The 22221-nt window shown below is 35.1% G+C and overlaps 1 protein-coding gene across 5 annotated transcripts in view; it reads right to left on the reverse strand.

Annotated features, from left to right (window-relative positions):
* Positions 1 to 22221, reverse strand: part of METTL15 (methyltransferase like 15) — a 220964-nt gene that overhangs the window by 194985 nt on the left and 3758 nt on the right. For 4 of the 5 annotated variants that reach the window (XM_027852550.1, XM_027852546.1, XM_027852547.1 and 1 more), the window contains exon 2: positions 19344 to 19631. In XM_027852550.1, coding sequence (XP_027708351.1) covers positions 19344 to 19613 — 270 coding nt within the window. In that variant the 5' untranslated portion in view covers positions 19614 to 19631. Of the gene's footprint in view, positions 1 to 19343; positions 19632 to 20767; positions 20838 to 22221 lie in introns of those variants that run through there. The other variant, XM_027852549.1, reaches the window with a different exon arrangement.

Consider the following 22221-nt stretch of genomic DNA (forward strand, 5'->3'; position numbering starts at 1 on the left):
AGACGAGGGCTAGACAGACCTGAGATTCACCTCTACACGGATGATAGCTCAGTCCGTGTCAGCTGATGGAATAACCTCGAAATGCAACATAGAGAGAAGGGGAGAGCTCAGGATATATTCCACCCCGTCCAACCACCACTTCCCTTTATGCTAACATTCCTTAAGTTGTATACACCCGATAGCTCCACTTCCTCACTATTTTTTCTCTCCTAAATGCCTTGTAATCAGGCTTCCATATCTCACCATGTTATCCCAAAAATGTTTTCTCAAACACCAACAATGGACACCTAATCCAAAAATTCAACGGCCTTTTTGCCAGCTTCATTTTCTTTAACACTCTGTGGATCTTCACCTTCACCTCTCACTAGATATTCTCCCGCATCTTGGACGTAAAGACACCATGCTCTTGTGGTTCTCCCACCTCTCTAAAGTATTCACTCTGTCTCATTTCACTGGCTACTCAACCTCTTCTCAACCCAGTGTTCTACAAAAGCCCGACCTTTCTCAAAAGAGATCTGGCAACTAACTGGATGTGTTAGGTGAAACAGAAAAAGGAGGCAAGGATGATACCAAAATGAATGGAAGCATAGATGTGCCCACAGTGGAAAAAAAAAAAAGCAGTTCAGAACAGGGCTAGGTTTTGGAAAAGAGATAAATAACAAGGTCTGTTTTGGACATGTTGAATTTGAGATGTCTACAAGAACTTTATCTCCAGTCTTGATTTTCCTTCTAAACTTCAGCCCTTTTATCTCCAACTCCCTATACAGTTAGCTTCACCTGAATCACTAGATCATCAGTTTAGAGCTGGAAGGGACTTCAGATGTCATTTTTTGAAACTCTTTCATTTTACACATAGAGAAACTCAGGCCCAGGGAAGTAATATGACTTGCCCAAGGGCATACTGTTAATAAGTGTCAGAGGCAGAATTTGAACTCAGGTGCTTTGACTCCACAGTAAGCCCTCTTTCCCCAGTCCATACTGCCTCTCACTGGAAATCCCAACAGCAATTCACATTTGACATGTCTACAACCAAGCTCATTAGATTATTATTTTACAATGTCTGTTGATAACACCATTATTCACCCAGGCTACCACTGCGAGTTACCTTTAATTCTTTCCTCTCTCTGATCATTCATCCAGTTGCCAGGTTTTATGTATTCTGTCCTTGAAACACCTCCTGAATCTAGCCTCTCTTCTCTATCCCTACTACAGCCACCTGAGTGCAAGTCCTGAATATGATCTACGTGGACTCAACCAACAAGCATTGATCAAGTGCCTTCTTCATACTAGGCGCTGTGCTAAACACTGGGGAAATAAAAATAAACCCAAACCAAAGTCAGGCCCTGCCCTCCAGAAAACTATATTATAATGGAGACAAATATATGTGTATGTGTGTATACATATACATATGCACAAGATATACATATATATGTGTGTGTGTATATACATATATATGTACAAGATAGATATATATACACACACATATATGTGTAGATAAATATAAATATACATGAACATACGTGATAACAGAATAGGTGGAAAGTTTGGTTTTTTTTTTTTTTTAAGGCAATTGGGGTTAAGTGACTTGCCCAGGGTCACCCAGCTAGTAAAGTGTCAAGTGTTTGGTGTCTGAGGCTGCATTTGAACTCAGGTCCTCCTGACTTCAGGGCCGGTGCTATATCCACTGTGCCACCTAGCTGCCCCCTGGAAAGTTGTTTTTAGTCATTTTCAGTCATGTCTGACTCTCTGTCACCCCATTTGAAGTTTTCTTGGCAAAAATACTGGATTGGTTTGCCATTTCCTTCTCCAGCCCATTTTAAGGATAAGGAAACTGAGGCAAACAGGTTAAGTGACTTGCCCTGGGTCACACAGCTAGTAAGTGTCTGCGGCCAAATCTGAACTCAGGAAGATGAGCTTTCCTGACTCCAGGCCGAGCGCTCTATCCACTGCCACTTAGCTACCCAGCTCTACTTGATATAAATTAAGGGGCCAATTCTGTTTCTGATCTCAAGCTGTACCGTAGAACAATAATCACCAAAGCTATTTGGTACTGGTAAAAAAAAAATTAATTAAAAAAAGTTTCAAAGTAGATCAGTGAAACATACTAAACAACACATAAAAGAAAACACACAGTGGCTCAATCTTTGATAAACCCCAAAACCCCAACTACTAGGGGACAGTCTCCAAACTAGATAAAAATGACTGGAAAAATCAGAAGCAATTTCACAGAAAATAGCTTCAGGCCAGCATCTTACTTATTACATCATACATCAAAATTCATTGGCCACTTGGCCAATGAATGAGAAACTTAAATTTAACAGTTTACATTATTAAAAAAAATAAAGTATATCAAAAAGCAGTATTTAAATTTAATAGTTTACATTATTTAAATAAAGTACATCAGAAAGTAGTGTTTTTTACAGTATGGTTAAGGGAAAGTCAAAAAGGATACACAAGATTAGAAAAAGGAAAACTGACAATCTGATTATATAAAAGTTAATAGCTTCTACATGAACAAAATCAATGTAACTAGAGGATAAGCAGTCAAGTAGGAAAAATCATTGAACTTAGCATATGTGATAAAAAGTATGATATCCAAGCTGTTATATGAGGAATTTATAAAAACATATTGTACAATTCCCCTAATACATATTTCAACAATTCAATTCAATTCAATAAGCTATAGTTTGAGGCATTATGCTAGGAACTGGAGATACAAAGACAAAAACGAAATAACATCAAAAATATGTGGACAAAAAATATGAACCATTTTCAAAAGAAAAGGTACAAGCTATCAAAAACCTTATTTGTAAGATTGTTTCAAATAAATCAAAAAAATTGCTCATTAAAACAACTCTGAGTACTAACCTCATTCCCATTATTTTGGCAAAGATGAGGAAAAAATGGAAATAGTCAATACTGTTGGCACCATGGGAAGAAAGATACAGTCTACAATGCACTGTTAGAAGAGCGCTGAATTGATTCCGTTGTCCTGGAAATCATTTTGGATTTGTAGAAAAAAAAAGTTACTACACTATTAATTTGACCCAAAAATACCATTTTTAGGCATATAACCAAAATATGTAAATCACAGAAAGTTCTCACATTTGCCAAATTATGTAAAACATTCTACTTATTGTAGTAGTAACAATAATAACAACCTTGAAAAAAGTGAGGGCTTCTCAGTTGTAGAATGGCTGAATAAACAGTGGTAAAAGAATGTATAATGGAATTTAATGTAAGAAATTGTGAATGTGAGGAATTAAGAGAAACAGTTGAACTGAAAGAGCAAAGAAAGAATAAAAATAGAAAACACAACTACAGTAATGTCAATTAAAACATTAAAAGACATCAGAATTCAGATTAAAGACAATGACCAAAATTTGTTACAAAGAAATAATGATGAGTCACTTCCTTCCTCTCCATGAAGACATGGTAGAGTACGTGTGCAGAATGTTTTTGATGCTGTCAGCCAAGGGCTCTGCACTAGTTATTTTGCCTAAAAGTTTTTTCTTTAGAAAGTTACTGTGGTATAATGGTAACAACAGCTAACAAATATACAGTGCTTCCTATGTGCCAGGCACTGTGCTATGCTTTACAAACAAAACAAATTAAAAAAAAAAATTTGAAGGGCTTAGAGATGCCATATAAACATCAAGGGATTTAAAGATTTACTTTACTTTCTGTGGTAAATATTTTTTCCATAATTATAAAGGATTTTTTCTGGATGGACATGAGGAATGTGGGGAATGTGCATATCAGACTGAAATCTTAATAACTTAAGTAAGGAAAAACAATTAGCAAATCCATAAAATGTGCCTTTTTATCCTTTTATATTATTTTAACAGGGCTGCTGTCAGAAAAAGTAGGTTGAAGCCAAATAGTGAAGGGCTTTTGATGACAATTTAGAGGTCCTGAGATTCAACATCCAAGGTCACAGAGTTACTTGAGCAGGCCTAGAATGTAGGGCTACTGATTCTAGCTCATTCCTTTTCCTACCCTATCAAATATGACTTCCCCTTTGCTTTGGAAAGAGGTGTGGAAAGAGCACATGTCAGTCATCTACTCAATATGTACTTCTTGAAATTAAAGTTTAAGTTTCCTCAAAAGCAGGGATGTAGTCCGTCATCTTTTCTTTCTATCCCCAACTCTTAAACTTAATATTTGTTGATAAAATAATGCACAAAACAAAGTCTAAACTAAGGCACAGGGACAGGGAATGGAATGATGTGTATGAAGGCAAAGTCCTATGACGGATCATGAACATCAAAAGGATCTTAGCCACAGAAAACACTTCCCCAAAAGTTTTAAATTTCAAAATAAAATTAAGCCTTAAAGACAAATCTCGAATTCCCTATAGTGCTTGTTCCAACCCTTTCCCTGTCTTGAAATCCCCAAGCACCTCCCTTACCTATATCCCATGTTCAAAGCAAATGGCTCATCCTATTCTTCAGCTGAATAAACGGTGGCAATCTCCCAAGGGCTCAATTTCATTCCACTCAACAATTCAGAACCTTTGCCTGTTCTCTCCTACTCTCTTCTAGGTCATAATCTAAGCTAAATCGAGAGCTAGAAGGAACTCAAGAGTTTATCCTGTCCACACTCTCATTTTAAAATTTTGGAAACTTGAGGCTCAGTGAATTAGCTAGACTTTAGAGTACATAAAAGGGAATAATGGAAAAATAGTTTGGAGCCAGGCTATACAAGACTTCAAAAGGCAGAGTTTACACTTTGTCCTCGAGGTATAAAAAGACAATAGAGCTTACAGACAGTGGAGTGACATGATAAGCCCTGTACTTTAGGAAAATCATTTTGAAAGCTATGAGGCCTGCTCAATCTGTAGTCCATGGGATATAAGATAGAGAAGAGAGAGACTTGAGAAAGGAAAAGACTTAAGGAAAGGAGAACAATTAGGTTATTTAATAACTAACTCGGGAAACGTGTTATAATAGTCTTCCCTAGAGTTGTGGCCCCATATGAATGGAAAGATATGGGAGTAGAAGAAACAAGATTTGGCAATTGACATTAGGAAGCGAGGAAAATCAAGTACAACTCCAAACTGTGAACCTAAGTAATTGGTAGCACGTTAGTTTTCTCAACAGAAACAGGGAAGCTCAGGAGAAGAAAGGGTTTGAATAGAAAGAATGAGTTCTGGTTTTGGACATGTCAAGTTTCAGATGTTTCAGGATATATAGTTTGATATGTCCAAAAGTTAACTATTGATGTTGTACTGGGTTTCTGAAGTGAGACTAAGGCTGGATCTACAGATCTCAAACTCATCTACATAGATTTGATAACTAAATCCATTAGAATAATGAGATCACCAAGAGAAAGATTTTAGAGACAGAAGAGGGCCCAAAACAAAGCCTTGGGGTACACTACATTTAATAGGTGGTATATAGCTACCAATCCAGTAAAGGAAACTGAGGAGTTATTAGACAGGTACAAAAAAAGTCAAGAAAATCAAAAGAGGTGTTGTTAATCACCATCTGCATTCACATACATACATTACATATGTATGTACATACACTATCCAAGGCTATGCATTCCTCCATAAGAATGCCTTAGCACAGCATTTGACATAGACTTCTTGACTGGTGTCAGCCGATAGGAGAATACACCGACAAAATGAAAGTATATTTTCACCTTAAAGAAAAAAATACTCATCCACAAAACGCACCAACTCAACAACCAGCTCAAAAAACATACCAACATTTATTTAAACACTGGAATAGAACAAATTACCATGGCTATTTAATCAAAACCAACATCCGATTTACTTTGGCAGCTCATTCATACTTCATTCTATATCAAATCAAAACATAAAATCTTGGTGTATAAAATATACCACTTCGCTAGAGGCTATTCATCTTTAAATAAAATATGCTCAGAATGTTTGTCAGGAAATTGAATAAATTTAAACTCATAGACCTTCACAATACATAGCCATTGTTTTGGATTTAACTGAATCTGTACTTCCAACAAGAATAAAATTTCCTTTTATATTTTAAAATTCATAAATAATAGTCCATCATTGGATCTTAGTTACAATCCAAGGAAAATAATGCTAAAGTAAACTATATAAATTAAGAAATTTATTATACATAAATTTTTAATGTGGCTCTAAACTTGAACAATGTCATATGAAAATGCAAATAAATATTGTTATAAAGATACACATTTCAAAACTACAACGTCTACAATCATCTCTCTGCATCAGATATTAAACAACTTTTTAACTTTTATTACATGCTACATCTAACTAAAAACAGTGTTTCTTGGAAAGTTTTACTTCTAGCACCTCCAATCATTCATAAAATAGTAGAGGGGGAAAAAGTAATTTTTTTTTAAAAAGGGCTCTGAGCAGTGATGAAAATAGCTATCATAAAATTTACATAATTTACTGCAACTGCGGTCTTCACTCAGAATTGTATGAAAAATATTATCTCTCTTTTATCTCATATCGATATTTTGATTGCAAATAGTTTTTTGCATGTTGTTTCCCCCAGTTAACTGTAAGCTCTTTGAGAGCAGGGACTATTTTTCCCCCTTTCTTTGTCTCCCCAGTGCTTTAGCACAGGTCTGGCACTTAAAAGGGGCTCACCCAAAGCTAGCTGACTGACTTCTTCTGGCAAGAAGTACATGGTACTTTCATGGTACACACATCTGAGTACCACAATAGGCAATAATCAACGTCTCATGAAACATTTTTTTTTGTCTTTGGGAATGTGATAAAACAAATTCCAATGCTTTTCCTTTGCCTTTCTTTGACTCTCCAAGAATTATCTTTGGGCCATTCTTCCACTTAGTTGCAATTTCCTTCTTCTGGTTTTGTCTGTACCAAGAACGTCAAGGTTGAGATGACTCAACCTTCATCAACAGTGTATGAACTTACTTATTATTAGACAAGAATCTCACATTTAGAACTTCAACAGTCAAGTTGAAGTTTCTAGGTTATTCTAAGCACTCTATTCCTCTTTTTCTGCTGTTATCATAGAGGGTCATTTTGCATCGTTCTATGTTTTATCATTCGTTTAATCAAAAAATTCATCCCCAAGTGGCCAACATGGAATTAAAAGGAAACAAAAGGATTAAAATGTAAGGGTGTGCCCATGAATTGGGGAATGACTGAAAAATTTGTGGTATAGCAATGTCATGGAATATCATTATGCTGGAAGAAATGACAAGACAATTTCAAAGAATCTTGGTTAGTATGAACAGATAATGAGTGAAGGGAGTGGGACCAACAAAACAATCTATACAAGAACAACAACAATGTAAATAAAAACTACTTTGAAAGACTTAGAACTATGATCAATTAAATGTCTCCACAAGACCTATGGTGAAGCATGTTATCCACTTCCTAAAAGGGAGGTGATGGACTAAGGGTGCAGAAACAGACATACATTTTTAACACAATCTCTGTATGAATTCATTTTGCTTGATATTTTTCTTTCAGTTTTTTTTTAAATGGAGGGAGACAAATTGCAAGGGGAAAGGAGAAATAGCAATAGTGATACCAAAAAAAGAGGGCCATCCAAACTTTTTTTAAAAGTCACAGAAGAGAAGAAAAGTATAGAAAGAATAACAGACAAGTAAGACAGTTTTAAACGTAAATGTGTGGAATTTATTATTTACTTTAAAAAAAAAGCAAGGAGTATAAAATGGAGATTCATAGTTTCATCACATACAATCCTCTTTTTGTGTTCTACTGTGTACACATAAATACTCTTTTTTGGTGTTCAGGTCAGAATGAGAAGATAAAATTGCCTTTAAAAAAAAATCAAGTGGCCAGCCTATTGGTGAAAAGTCTATCTGTAATTAGATCGGGCTAGTCCTTTGAGAACCCAGGTTCACCATTATGCCACAATAAGGGACTGGAGTAGGACTTTGAGGAGACAAAAGTATTCAAGAGAGCTAAAATATTTCAAGTTTCTGATGCTGTTTGCCATTTAATTTTTGTTCAGACATTTTTCAGTCATGTCAGACTCTTCATGACCCCATTTGGGGTCTTCTTGGCAAAGATACTAGAGTAGTTTGCCATTTCCTTCTCCAGTTCATTTCAAAGATGAGAAAACTGAGGCAAACAGTGACTTACCCAGGGTCACACAGTTAGTTAAGTGTCTGAGGCCAGAACTGAACTCAGAAAGACTTGAGTCTTCCTGATTCTAGGTCTGGCACTCTACCCCCTGCACCACGTAGCTGCCTTAGCATTTAATGGCACCCTTTAATATATTTAGATAACTAGAGACTTTGTGTGGGATGGATTTGATTTAAATCAGCTGAAAATTTTTCTCCAACAATTATTAATATACATCTTTCATAACTCAGAGATAAACGTAAACTTTATTTTTGCAAAGTATACCCTATACATTTTGAAATAAAGATCTATTTTGTCATCTTTTCAGGCTGATTTTACTACCTTATTTAAGAACTCAACAATGATAGGGTTATTTTACCAAGGATAAACAAAATAAATAACTGAAATCACTAGAAATTAAACTGTGCCAATTTAATTAGGTCAATCATGACTATTTGGAGCATATTTCTGCCACACTGAATTAAGAAGAAAGCACCTATCACATAAAAGACCATTTGTTTATTTAACATGGCTTCAATGGATGCATTTCTTTGCCATTCCATTGTTTCACTGCTTTGATTACTAGGCTTCTTCCTTAAGTTGAGTGGAAATCTGCCTCCGTTTAACTTCTCCTCATTAATACTGCCTTCTGGCACTACATAGATTAAGTCTACTTTCTCTAATTTTATAAGATATCTTCACCATCGTTGTTTCACTTCTCATGATGCACTCTACTTTGTCAATGTTCTTCATAAAATTTGGTCCCCTGAAGTAAACATAAAACTCCAAACATGTTACTGAGATCAGAAGACTTTGACGTCAATGGAAATCCTCCATTTCTACAAATGCCTTCAAGGCCCAGTGAGTGCAGAATTTTTTCTTGTGAAAGACAATAAGAGTAAACATAGGAAATAGGATTTTTGTGGAAATCTGATTGTGAATTTTTAATAATAATACACTCAAAATGGGTAGAGAAATAGCACAACAAATAAAATACATCTTTGAATTAGTGTTTTTTCCAACATCTCAAATACTTAAACAAATTGAGCAAAAAGCATACACAAATATAAACATGAAAGGAAATGGGTAGCAACAACAATTAATTAACAACCTTTCTATAATCACAGTTCTCAGTAAGAAAAAGCTTTAAAAAATGTATACTACCTCCCGGTAAATTGTATTTGTTTTACCCAAAGGGGGCAAAGATTAATACAAGACAAAAAACAAGTTCACAAAATATTATTACAAGATGAGTCACCACAAAGCTCTGCATCTTGGTTTATTATAACATCATAAGTATGCTACTAAAGCTTTCTAATATGTGTAAGAAAGGTAGTAACAAAACAATGACACAATAAAAATGAAATGTTTTGGAAAAAAAACTCATGAGGTGAAGGTATTCTTCCTACTACCTTTTACAAAAACAGTATGGTACTTGGAAAAATGGTGACAAGAATTCACCAAGACACTGGCAGAAGCTATGATTAGACTATTGATCAGGGACTAGTGCTGACCTAAAAAGAAAGTAACTAGTACCTAGCATGACTCATGTGAATGTGCTTTGTGAATAGGAAAACAGCATTTGCTTTTCTTCTTTTTATTTCTATTTGTTTTTCTTCTAAGATGGACCTTATTTTTCTCCTGAGGCATCTATTTCCTAAACCAGAAGTTATTTCTAAGTATTTTTAAATAGTATGTGTAAATATCATACCTTTAAAAATGGGAAAGATAAATCTTTACAAACTATATTATTATTAAAAATTCACAACCAGTATCTTCTTATACAGTCAGTCCTCTGCTTTTTTTCCCCCAAAACAAAATGAACCTGAGGGGGAAAGAAGCTTATATTCTCTCAGGCTTCCCAAAGAAAAGTTCAAACTAGAGAAAAGAAATGCAAATTTACTCAATTCAAATATGTTAAATAAAGTGATCTTCAAATACTGTCCCACCTCCTTTTCTTAAGTTCTACCCTATAAAATCTTAATGAGGGAAACTGTGGTACAAGGGAAGAGCTAAAGGAAAACTGCCAGAATGCCAAGGATGTTTTCGTGGCTACTAGATCTATTATTATGTCATAATAATAATAACTAGCAATAAAGACTTTGCATTTAGGTGCTAACTGAATGCTTCACTGTGTCACAGAGATAACCCTAGCTTTCAAAGGCTATCCTAGTGAAGCCTCAGCTCTAATGGATCCTTCCAGTTTGGAAAGGTTTGGAGCACAGGTCTGACATTAGACTCCCTGTAGGTTGTCTAAAGGCAGAACTAAACTAGTTTGAAAAGATTCCTTATGAGAAGGCTGGCCATCCAGTAATAAATTTCTTTGGCCATAGCACCTCTTGGAACCTTTAACAAAGAAAGGTGATCTGTGTTGGTAGAAGTACTATCCATATGAATGAAATCACAAAACCCTCTTATGAGGGTTATGCACATGCAATTCTATTCCATCCCACCTTCTCCAGCAGATTTCCCTCCATCTCAATTATCTTCAGTCTCTCTCTGTCTACTGGCTGCTTCTCTACTGTCTGCAAACATGCCCATGTCTTCTCCATCCTCAAAAAATTCCTCACTTCATCCATCCATCACTGCTTGCTATCACTCCATATCTCACCTCCTTTGGGTGGCTAAACTCTTTGAGAAGGAGGTCTATAATAGCTGTCTCCACCTTCTTTTTGTACTCTCTTAACTCACTCTCTACAATTTGGCTTCTGACTCCATCATTCAATTGAAACTGCTCTCACCAAAGTTACTTATGATCTCTTAACTGCCAAATCTAATGACCTTTTCTCAATCCTCAACTTTTACCACTCTGCAGTCCGCGACACAGTTCATCACTCTCCTCTCCTTGATACTACTCTCTTCTAGGTAATGATACTAATCTCTCCTGGTTCTCTTCATACTTATCTGACCATTCCTTTTTGATCTCTGTTGATGGACCTTTGCCCAGGTCACACAAGCTAACTGCTCTGGTCCTTCTTCTCTTTTCCTTCTATACTTCCTAACTTGGTGATCTCATCAGCTTGCATGGATTTAATTATCACCCCTCCACTGACAATTCTCAAATCTCCATATCCAGTCATAACCTCTCTGGTGATCTCCAGTCCTTCACCTTCAACTACCTATTGAACATCTTGAACTGGATGTCCTGCAGATACCTTAAACTCACTACGTCCAAAGCTGGACTCATTATCCTTCCCCAAAAACCCTACCCTTTCCCTAACTTCCCTGCTACCGTTGAGGGCTTCCCCATCCTCTCAGTCACTCAGCCTCACATCCTATGTGTGACCCTTCAATCTATCTCACCAGCCCAACGTCCAATCTGTGGCCAAGGCCTGTCTATTTTACCTTCATAATATCTCTTGCGTATACATCCTTCTCCCTTCTGGCACTGTCACTACCCCTGTACAGAGCCTCATACCAGAATTACTGCAATGGCTTCATTTATTTCCTGGCTACAAGTCTCTCCTCATTCTTTTAACCCTATACCCATCTGTCAAAGTAATCTTCCAGAAGTGCAGGTCTGACCACGTCATACCCCTACTCAATAAAGATCAGTGTTTTCCAATCACTCCAACATCAAATACAAAATCCTCTGACTTTCAAAGAACTTCATAACCCACTACCCCACCTTTCCAGTCATCTTACACCTTACAAGCCCCCTTCTCCACCCCCACCTTGCCATTCCTGGAATAGAACATTCTATCTCTCAACTATAGGCATTCTCGATAGTTGCCCTGGTATGTGGAATGCTCTTCCTCCTGACTTTCCTGGCTTCCTTCAAGTCCTAACCAAAATCCCAACCACCATAATCCCAACCACCGCCTTCTCTGATTTCTCTTAACACTAGTGCATTTTTTCTGTTGATAATTTCCAATCTGATATCTATGTAGTTCATTTGTACACAACTATTTTCATATTGTCTCCTCTATTACTATGTGACTTCCTTGAGAGAAGAAACTATCTTTTATCTTTCCTTGTATCAATGTATTTAGTATAGTGTCTGGCACATGGCAGGTGCTTAATAAATTTTTACTAAGTATGATTTTCCTCAGAATGGTTATAGGCTATTTATAAAACCATGTTATTGAGGCTAAATTACAGATATTACAGAACTATTTCTGACTACCTTTTCAACATCTGAGCAAATATTTCCATTTAAAAAATATATGTAATACACATACACACACACACACACAAAACACAACACACACATACCCCTAGAGAAAAAAGGGACCTCTGAGATCATTTAGTCCAATCACCTAATCTTACATATGAGTAAAGTGTCACTAAGAAAACTTATGTGACTTGTGTAAGGTGAGACAAGAATTAAGTGGCATAGCCATGATCTGAGCCCAGGCTAGCTCATTTTAAAGCCAGCACTCTCAGAATCATGGTAAATATAAACACCCAGGGTTACTCTTATTTTCCCATGAAAACAGATTCTGTTCCACAAAATTAAAAGAGTTGGGCAGAATAAATGGGACTTTTGACACAACCTTACCCATTCAATAATGGTATCTTACTTATTAATATGCCACAATTATGAAACACAACTTGAAAAGGTACTAGAAAACTCAACTTTCATATACCTTCCATAACCTTAAACAAATTAATATTTCTTAAATAATACTACACGAATGTTCTCATTAGAGAAAAAATACTATTTAGCAATTGCTGGAAACTCTTCTGCAAAGGAGAGAACTTCTAAATAGTAAGGCTTTCAGTTAACACCTTTACTGACCTATTCAAATTTTAAATGTTTAGAGAAATACATTTTTAATTGAGTTAATTAAAATTTCAAAATTTTATTGTTCTCTAATTGCTTCATTCAGTAGGCAGATACTATAAACTCTTTATGGTAAAAACTCCTTTTTTTTTTTCCTTTTCCCCAAATTTCTTGTATAATTTCTTTCAGTTGAACTACTTAATTCAGTTAATAAAGAATGAAAAAAAAAACTGTTTGGTCCCTTTTGACTTTTGAAGTAGCAGGATGTTTGGGAGCATCCAAATGTTTGCCTCTAGCTTTTTCCTTGCATTCTTCTATAAGGCAGCAGAATCCAATCCCAACAAAGAGGACTGATCACTGAGAACCCTCAGATGCTCCCTTGTACCGCCAGATACACCTAAATGGAAAAAAAAACTGAAATGCAAATACTCTAGAAACAGACAGCACACCCTGAACATCTGGTAGATGAGGATTCTAAGTTTCTCAATTACCCAAATCTTATCTCCAATCTTTTCTGGTCATTAATTCTCTAGTATTTCATCAAAAACACCTAGAAGGTAAAATGCTTCAAAAACAGTAAGTGAGACAGCTGCTAGACACGGGGCATCAGAACTCTTGCACACTCTAATGCAATAGCTTAATGGTAGGGTCAATTCTATTTCATTCAGTTTGAAAAAAATTCTTGAAATTCTATTAAATCTTACTAATGGTCACTCAACTATCTTCAACAAGTGGCCATTAAACAGAATATTTTGTTAAACGGGAAAAATGCTAATTTTGTTTACTTCCTTTTGTAGTTTACTTTTGGGGATGCACAAATGAATTTGTTTTAAAATCATTGACCTTATTTGCAAAGCTAAATTAGTATATACTAAAATGTCCTCAGTACTAAAATTTTTCTACAAATCAATCCCTTTCCTTAGGTAAACAAATTCTTGAATTTGAAAATAACTATGAAATACTACGGGCCTCAAATGCACACTACTTCAGATATTAAAAAGTCCATGCTACAAGCAAAATTCTCATTTGTAACCACAGTGTTGATGGTAATGCTGAAAACAGTAATTAAGTGGGTGATGGATACAAGTGAAGTGTATGACTCACAGTTTATGAGGGGAAGGGATTTAGGAAAAAGGGCTTAGAAAGAAAAGAAGCAAAATCATGACTTCTGGATTAAATGGTAGCCTTCCTAATTTAAAAGTTGCAATGATTCCTTATTACACTAGAAAATTTTAAAACCGGTAAATTAAGCTGCCTGTGCTTTAGCTGAAACCATATTTTTAAAAACCTGTACCCAACACAAAAGCTTTTAGGATGAAAATTTTAAAATAAGACTTGAAGATATTAATTGAGAAGGCCAATTTGAGTCATGAACAATGGCTATTAACAAGAACAAACTATATTTCTGTTAGAAAATTTACATGAATGAAATATAAGTTAGAGAGTAGTTATTTTGATGAGCTGTTTCCAGAAGAATTTAAAAGATCATTTATTTCAGCACTATAGGTTTTCCCAGTATTAATAGAGATTGTAACATTATAACAGGGTGAAAGGAAAGAGAAAATAGAATAAAAGGGGGTGAGGGTGGGGAAAGGATGGAGGGAAATACAGTTAGCAACAGTAACAGTGAAAAAAATTTTGAAGCCAGTTTCTCTGATAAAGGCCTCATTTCTCAAACCTATAGAGAACTGAATCAAATTTATAAAAATAAGAGCCATTCCCCAATTGATAAATTATCAAAAGATATAATCAGTTTTCAGATGAAGTAATCACAGCTATCTTGATTGGAGAAATGCAAATTAAAACACTTCTGATGTACTACCTCATACCTATTAGATTATCTAATAGGACAGAAAAGGTCAATGACAAATGTTGGAGGGGATGTGAGGAAAATGAAACATTAATGCACTGTTGGTGGAGTTGTGAACTGATTCAACCATTCTGTCCAGCAATTTGGAACTATACCCCCAAGGCTATGAAACCATGCATACCTTTTGAACTAGCAATACCACTACTAGGTATGTCTCAAGAAAGAAAGAAAGAGGGGCAGCTAGGTGGCTCAGTGGATAGAGCACTGGCCATGAAGTCAGGAGGACCTGAGTTCAAATCCTGACTCAGACCAAACACTTGACACTTACTAGCTATGTGACCCTGGGCAAGTCACTTAACCCCAATTGCCTAATAAAAAAAAAATTAAGAAAGAGAGAGAAAAAAAGAAAGGAAGGAAAAAAGAATGGAAAGAAAGGAAGAAAAACCTGTAAAGACTTGCAGGGGCTGATGCAAAGTGAAATGTATTGTGTACAAATAACAGCAATATTGTAAGATGACCAGCTGTGAATGACTTCGCTATTCTCAGCAATACAACAATGCAAGACAACTCTGAAGGAATTATGCTGAAAAACACTATCCATCCCCAGACAAAGAATTGAAGGTATCTGAATAAAGATTGAAGCATACTTTTCTTTTCTTTTATTTTTCTTGAGGTTTTTTTCTCTACGTTTTCTTTCACAACATGACTAACATGGGTATGTTTTGCATGACTACACATGTATAACCTATATCAAGTTGCTTGCCTTCTCAATAAGGCAGGGGTGGGGAAAGAGGAAGGGAGAGAATTTGGAACTCAAAGCTTTAAAAACAAATGTTAAAAATTGTTTTTACATGTAACTGGGGAAAAATAAAATACTAAATAAATTTTAAAAAAAGAAAAGAAAAGAAGAAGAAGAGGTCCTAGGATAACCTATCTAGGGAAACACCTATGCTCAGTAAGCATGCTCTGGATGAAGATTCAGTAAAGGAAACTGAAAAAGAATAGATTTTTGGAAGAAAGCACTGTAACAAAAACCTAAACAAGAGAATACCTAGGTCAAAAAGGATGGGGACTGAGAAAATTGGGCAATTAAGAGATCACTGGTAACTCTGGAGAGAAATTTGATGATGTGGTTGTTGAACGAAGTTAAAGGTTAAAGGTCAGACTGCAGACATTTTAGAAGAGAGCAGGAGGAGAAGAAGACGGACCACCAAGTATGACCAGCTTTCTCAATAAGTTAAGCTTTGAAAGGGAGGAAAGACAGGATGATAGCTAGTGTGGATGGTCAAATCAAGTGAGGGTTTTTTCAGGATGGGGGAAATATGGGCAAGTTTTTGGGCAACAGGGAAGTAGCCAGTAAATAGGGAGGGACCAACGATTGATGAAAAAGTTAGGATAATGAGGGAATAATCCATTGGAGAAGTCAAGATGGCCCAGGATCAAAGGTGCTCGTAGAAGACGTATACTTTGGCAAGGAGCAGGCCCACTTCCTCATGGCAGATAAAAATGGAGAAGGAGGTAGTGGAGACAGAGATCTACATGACATGAAGAGGAGTGGAGACAGAGATCTACATGACATGAAGAGGAAGAGAGAAGGGGGAATTATCAGCAAATTAGCCTCAAATTAATGTGATAAGTTTTGGCTAAGTTCAGTTCTGGTCTCTGTTCTCCATTTTATGTCTTCCTACTAATTAATCCTTTAATGTAAGAGGATTTTTTAAGTACTACTTGAGTTTATTTTTCTTCATCACAACCCCTTTGGAGCGCATGTATGAGTATAAAAAAGTCTTGTCATGTTACATACTTGTCATTCTACAAGATGAAATGAACTCTGAAATCACACCTTCTCAGATCATTTCCTTCCACCCGCCCCGTAAGACTTCATCATGACCCTAGGTGGGGTAACTACTCCCCAACCCTACCACACCTTCACCTTCTTTTTATGTATTGTCTCCACAAATTAGAGTGTGAGTTCCTTGAGGGCCAGGATTATCTTCTATATATCTCCAGCATTTAGCACAGGGTCTGGCACAAAGTATGTGGTAAATCAATACTTACTGACCACTCACTACTGAAAACAATAATTAGGCATTACTTTTACATACATGACTGTCCCCTATGCCTAGAATGTTCTCCCTCCTTAATACCTCTTGACTGTCACTGGTTTCTCTCATGACTTACTCTCTACACAAGGCATTCTTTATCTCCTGCTTTGGTCAACTGAGCCTTTCCCTCTAAGGTGACCTTCCTTCTACTTGGTCTATTGCAAATACCTTCTCATTTACATGTTGTCTCCCCTATTAGAATGAAAGCTCCTTGAAAGTAAAAACCATTTTTGCCTTTTATTGTATACCCAGGAAATTTCAAAGATGATAAAAGATGGGAATGGTCAATATTGAAGGAGCTGTGAGAAATTAGTTACTTTGGTATATTGTTGATGGAGTTGTGAATCAAAACAATCATTATGTAAAGCAATTTAAAATTATGCAAATAAATAACCTAGTAATTTCACAAGTAGACTTATATCCCAAGGAAGTCATTGATTAGAAGGCAGTCTACATCTAAATCTTTATAACACTTCTAAATATTTATAGCAACACTTTTTTGTGATAGTAAAAAATTAGACACAAAGTATATGTCCATCAATTTGAGAAAGCCTAAGCAAATTGTGGTACATAAATGTAATGAAATATTACCATGCTATAAGAAGTGATGAGTACAGAGAAAGATTTACATAAATTGATACAGGGTGGAGTAAGCAGAGCAAAGAAAACAATATACACAATGTCTGACAATGTAAATTATAAAGAACAATTCACAGTTTGAAAGAAGTGACAAAAGAGGACACTCGAAGTGGGAGGTCTGTACAGGTTTTTACACTGCAAATATTTTCAGACTTTTTCAATATATTGATCAATTATGCTGATTTTTTTCCTATTTTGTTCCTTTTTTTGCCTTTAAAAATACTATTTCTTATAAGGGATGGCTGTTTGGGAAGGAAAGTATGAAGGATATTGGGGAAAATTATGGTGATATTAAAAAAAATTAATGAAAACTTAGTTTGGGGGAGAAAAGAATGCTAATTAAGTTCTTTGAGAGCAGGGAATGTTTTTGTGTTTTTGCCATTCTTTGTATCCTCTGAGTAGAGCACAGTATCAGGCACACAGTAGGCACTTAATGAATGCTTGTTGACTGAAATCCCACTTTAAGGTTTACAAAATACCTTAGGAGAGGACATTATGACTTCAAGAAGTTAAGTATGACCATGGGAAAGTCCCTTAAAGTCTTTGACCTTTACTTGCCTCATTTGTAAAACGGGATAATAATCTCTGCCACATCTCCCTCCACCTACATATCTATGTAATGATCAAATGAAACAATGCTTATAAGGCACTGTGTCTCAAGAACAACTATAACTTTTATTGCATGATATTCCCTGGTTACTCCAGTTCACACAGCTATTCAATAGCAGAGCAAGGCTACATCGTCTGAGAGGTCTACTAATATTACCAAGATGGGAAAAGAAAAAAGAATGAAGTCTCTAGCATGTTAATTCTTTGGAGAGGTTTTAGAATAAAACAGGGACAAAAATCATACAGGATGAGGCCTGATTCAGATTTAATTTGCCTCCATGGCAAGTTATTGAAGCTAGCAGGGTCTCAGGCTCCCATGATGATGAAATGAAAAATCTACCACCAAGATTCGCATTTGTCCAAATTTTATGGAAAGGAAAAGGATCTCTGTAGACCAAAATGGAGAATAAGTTTACTATTTTTAAGGATCTCTGTATGCTAATGAAGCTCTAAAATCAACACCAAAAGTAGTAGCAAACATTTTTTCAATAGGGTAACAACAATTAGGTTATAAAAATATTCACAGTAATTTCACTCAATAATTCCATACACAGAGCCCAAAATCTTGAGATCTCACTTTTCACTACTTCATAACACTGTATACTCTTTGTAGTAAAAAGAACTATATTGTCATTGAGTTTTAATGAAGACTAAAAAGTACTTTAAGAAATCTAGTTAAATAAATATTAGTTTCTCCATTCTTCCAAATATCTTTTGCAAAATTACTAACCTAAATTCTGATGTTTTCATATTTATACCTATACTTGTAGACAGAGGATCATGCTGTTTTTCTAGGTGACTGTTGTAGTAAAGAATATAAAATTATTTTGTTATTTATACATTGCACCTAAGGAGAGAGAAATGAGGCAAATTATTGTCTCTGAGCTGGTAAAATTTTAGAAACATTAATCATTTCACTGCCTATAGTTTATACTAGGAAGAAGGAATTCATGACTATTTTCTGATCAACAATCTGAAAGATTATCTACAAATGACTACCTAAATATTAAATAAAATTAAATATGGATAGCTTCTCTACAGCAGCTGACATATGAAAAAGAATAATGAGTAAAGTAAAGTTAGCTAGGGCTATATATGCCAAAAAGGCAGGAAGTACTATTTAGTAGATTTAAAACAAGTCATCTTTAGCTGAAAATAGCTGTGTCTATGGTGTAAAAAGCCAACTTTTGAAAAGGAAAGAGATAATTACCAAGATATAGAAATTACAATAGAACTTTCTAGAAAAAAGTTATATTAAACTTGCTCTTTTAAAATAAATGTTTAGTTATGATACAAGTTCTAGCATTTGTGTTTCAGACACATATTAGGACTTTCCTAAAATAATCAACTATACAAGGAAACCAGTTAACTCACCTGCCCATGCTGTGGAGCTAAATAATTAATCACTTCGTTGACCATCACTGGTATGTGTAATTGTTTCATTGTTTCATGATTTCCACTTTGAGAATTATGCATTTCCTGATCTTTGGAAACACTTGCTCGCTCTCCATCTTCAAGTCCATCATACCTGTTGACTGACGAATGCATTTCTATTGGGCGTCTGCCCATACGAAATATGCCAGTTTCAAAACTGTACGGGAAGAATCCTTTGTAGATTCTGCAAAGATACTGGTATCGAAGCATACTGAAAGCTCGTGTGATCTGAAAGAAAAAAATAATCTACATTATTTTTTTAACTTAAACAATATTTGCAAAAGAAAGCTAAGTTTAGAATTCTGCCAAGTACTGTACCTTCAGAGTACACTAAAAACTACCAAGAAAAACTATTACTTCAGAAACTTAGTCATCATTCATTTGAACAACTTAACCAAGAAACATTGAGTCTTCTAATATGGAGCAATGAGCCTGAACAAAACCTAGAAAGAGCCTAAAAATTCAAGTGCTCACATATCTGATAAGCCATCAAAACTGTGAGATATTTTCTAACAACTGAAGATCTGAAAATTAATTACCAATCATTAGTCTTTTGCAGAATAGTTTTGGAATGTTAATCAAGTCTAAATATGAGTATAAAGGAGTTGAGTGCAATAGCACAAGAAATATGTTTTAAGAAAGGTGCTATCAGGGGCAGCTAGGTGGCACAGTGGATAGAGCACTGACCCTGCAGTCAGGAGGACCTGAGTTCAAACCCAGCCTCAGACCAAACACTCTAAACTTACTAGCTGGGTGACCCTGGGCAAGTCACTTAACCCCAACTGCCTTTAAAAAAAAAAAGGTGCTATCTGTAACAGAAATGGATTCCTAGTGGAAGAAAAAAAAAGACGGCCAGGTTCCACAAGTCTCTCAGACTGTAAATAGAATTCTAATGGTAGATGTATTTTTTACCCTGGTCATTATCATGTTACCATCCTTGATTTAAAACATTTATTTGAGAAATGCTAAATTTTGTACACTTATCACACAAACTTATTTCTTTAATTACCTGTAAAAGTATTAAAATTAAGGGTGGTTTTTTTGCTTTGTTTTTTTGTTTATCTGGAGGAAACTACCCTGTTTATTTGCAAAGACCAATTTTATTTTAAAAGACCAGCAACTCCTATCATGTCAATATTAATGGATTGTACTTTTAAAGTCTTTGACTCATTTCTTTTTAGAATTACATTTATACATCAATATTTCACTAATTACATTTATTATAAATTGAATATTTAACACATTTTGAAATACAAAGTAACAAAATTAACTTGTGAATGGGTCTTATCCTCATCGATTGGTGCCTTCCTTGCCACCTACATCGTTTCTCTATTCTTTAAAAAAAGTTTACATGGCACTATTACCCTCTTTTTTCTTCTTCCTTTCAGAATCAAAATTCTAGATAAAGTTTTTTTCCATCTTTCCACTTCTGCACAGCCAATTCACTCCTCAACTTCTTTCAATCAAACTTAGATTGATGTTTTCTTACATTTGTTCACTTTTCCTTATTAGTCTGCAGATTATAGCTTCACAGGACAAAAAGATGTTAGGATAAAAAAATACAAATGAGATAGAATATATATATATATATATATATAATGTGTGTGTATATATATATATATGTATATAAAGTATATATCCTAGATAAAATTCTTCTGCATATTACAACTATTTTGCCAAATGATACTAAACAACATTTAAGGTATTATCCCTCATTTTCCTAAAAACAATAACTACCTAACTAATCATTGTTCCAAAACACAATATTTCAGGAACTTTTTTATTTCAGCAGAAATAGCCAAATCAGAAGGAAAGTAAAAATTCCTAAAATACAATTTGTGGGACTTCAACCTTTCACCAAGAATACAGAAACCATCCCACTTCTAAAACACACCAAGAAGATTCAAAATCTTGCCTAAAAATATTCCTCCTTTCAGAAGATAAAATGATGGATATTGAAAAGGCAATCTATAAAATCTGCAAAAATATAAACATGAAAAAATGTGGTACCACTTAACAAGTAACCTGGGAAAAAGATTTGATTTAGCTATCTCCAAAGAGAAACAAATCTAAACAGCAAGCTGCCAGAAATAAAGATAAGTCATTCAAATTAAAAAAAAAAAACTACCGTAAACATTACCAGTAAACACTAACAGTCAACATAGTAACATAGTGAAAACTGGCAAGGTTGTTATTACTTGGAGAGGTAAAGGGACGATAATTTAAACATAAAATAATGCCTTCTATTTTCCAGAAAGTTTTTTGAGAATACCAACTTTCCTACCTGACAATAAAACTCCAACCAAACTCTCCCATTTAATACTCTGTACATTCAAACCTACATACACATGTACTTACTCACAATCATCCCAGGATCTCAGAGATGAAAGTAACTACAAAAGCATCTAAACCAAACTATATCCGAGGAAGAAAGCCACACCCACCCCACCAGTGATCATCTAGTTTTTGGTTAAGAAATTCTTATATGTCTTACCTTCAAAAATAGGAATATTCTATTTAGACAATTAAACAGTCAAGAATGTTTGGTTTTGGTCCATTGGCCAAAGTATGTATGTGAATAAAGTGGCAGATTCCATTCATCTAGGTTTTAGTTTAAAAACAAAAAAAACAGGGAGCCCCAAGTTCAATGTAAGGATCAAACTAAGAGTCCACAGTAATGGAGAAAATAAAAATAAATGGAAGAAATATTGGAAATTTTGGATCCAATGCTTTCAAAAAAATCAGATTTTGAGAAGTCCCTGAACTATGCTCTAAGCACAGAACTAAAAGGTATTATCACAGAAAGACTGTGGGGAAA

This window comes from Vombatus ursinus, unplaced genomic scaffold, assembly GCF_900497805.2.
Source record: "Vombatus ursinus unplaced genomic scaffold, bare-nosed wombat genome assembly UNPS02009770.1, whole genome shotgun sequence".
Lineage (NCBI taxonomy): Eukaryota > Metazoa > Chordata > Mammalia > Diprotodontia > Vombatidae > Vombatus > Vombatus ursinus.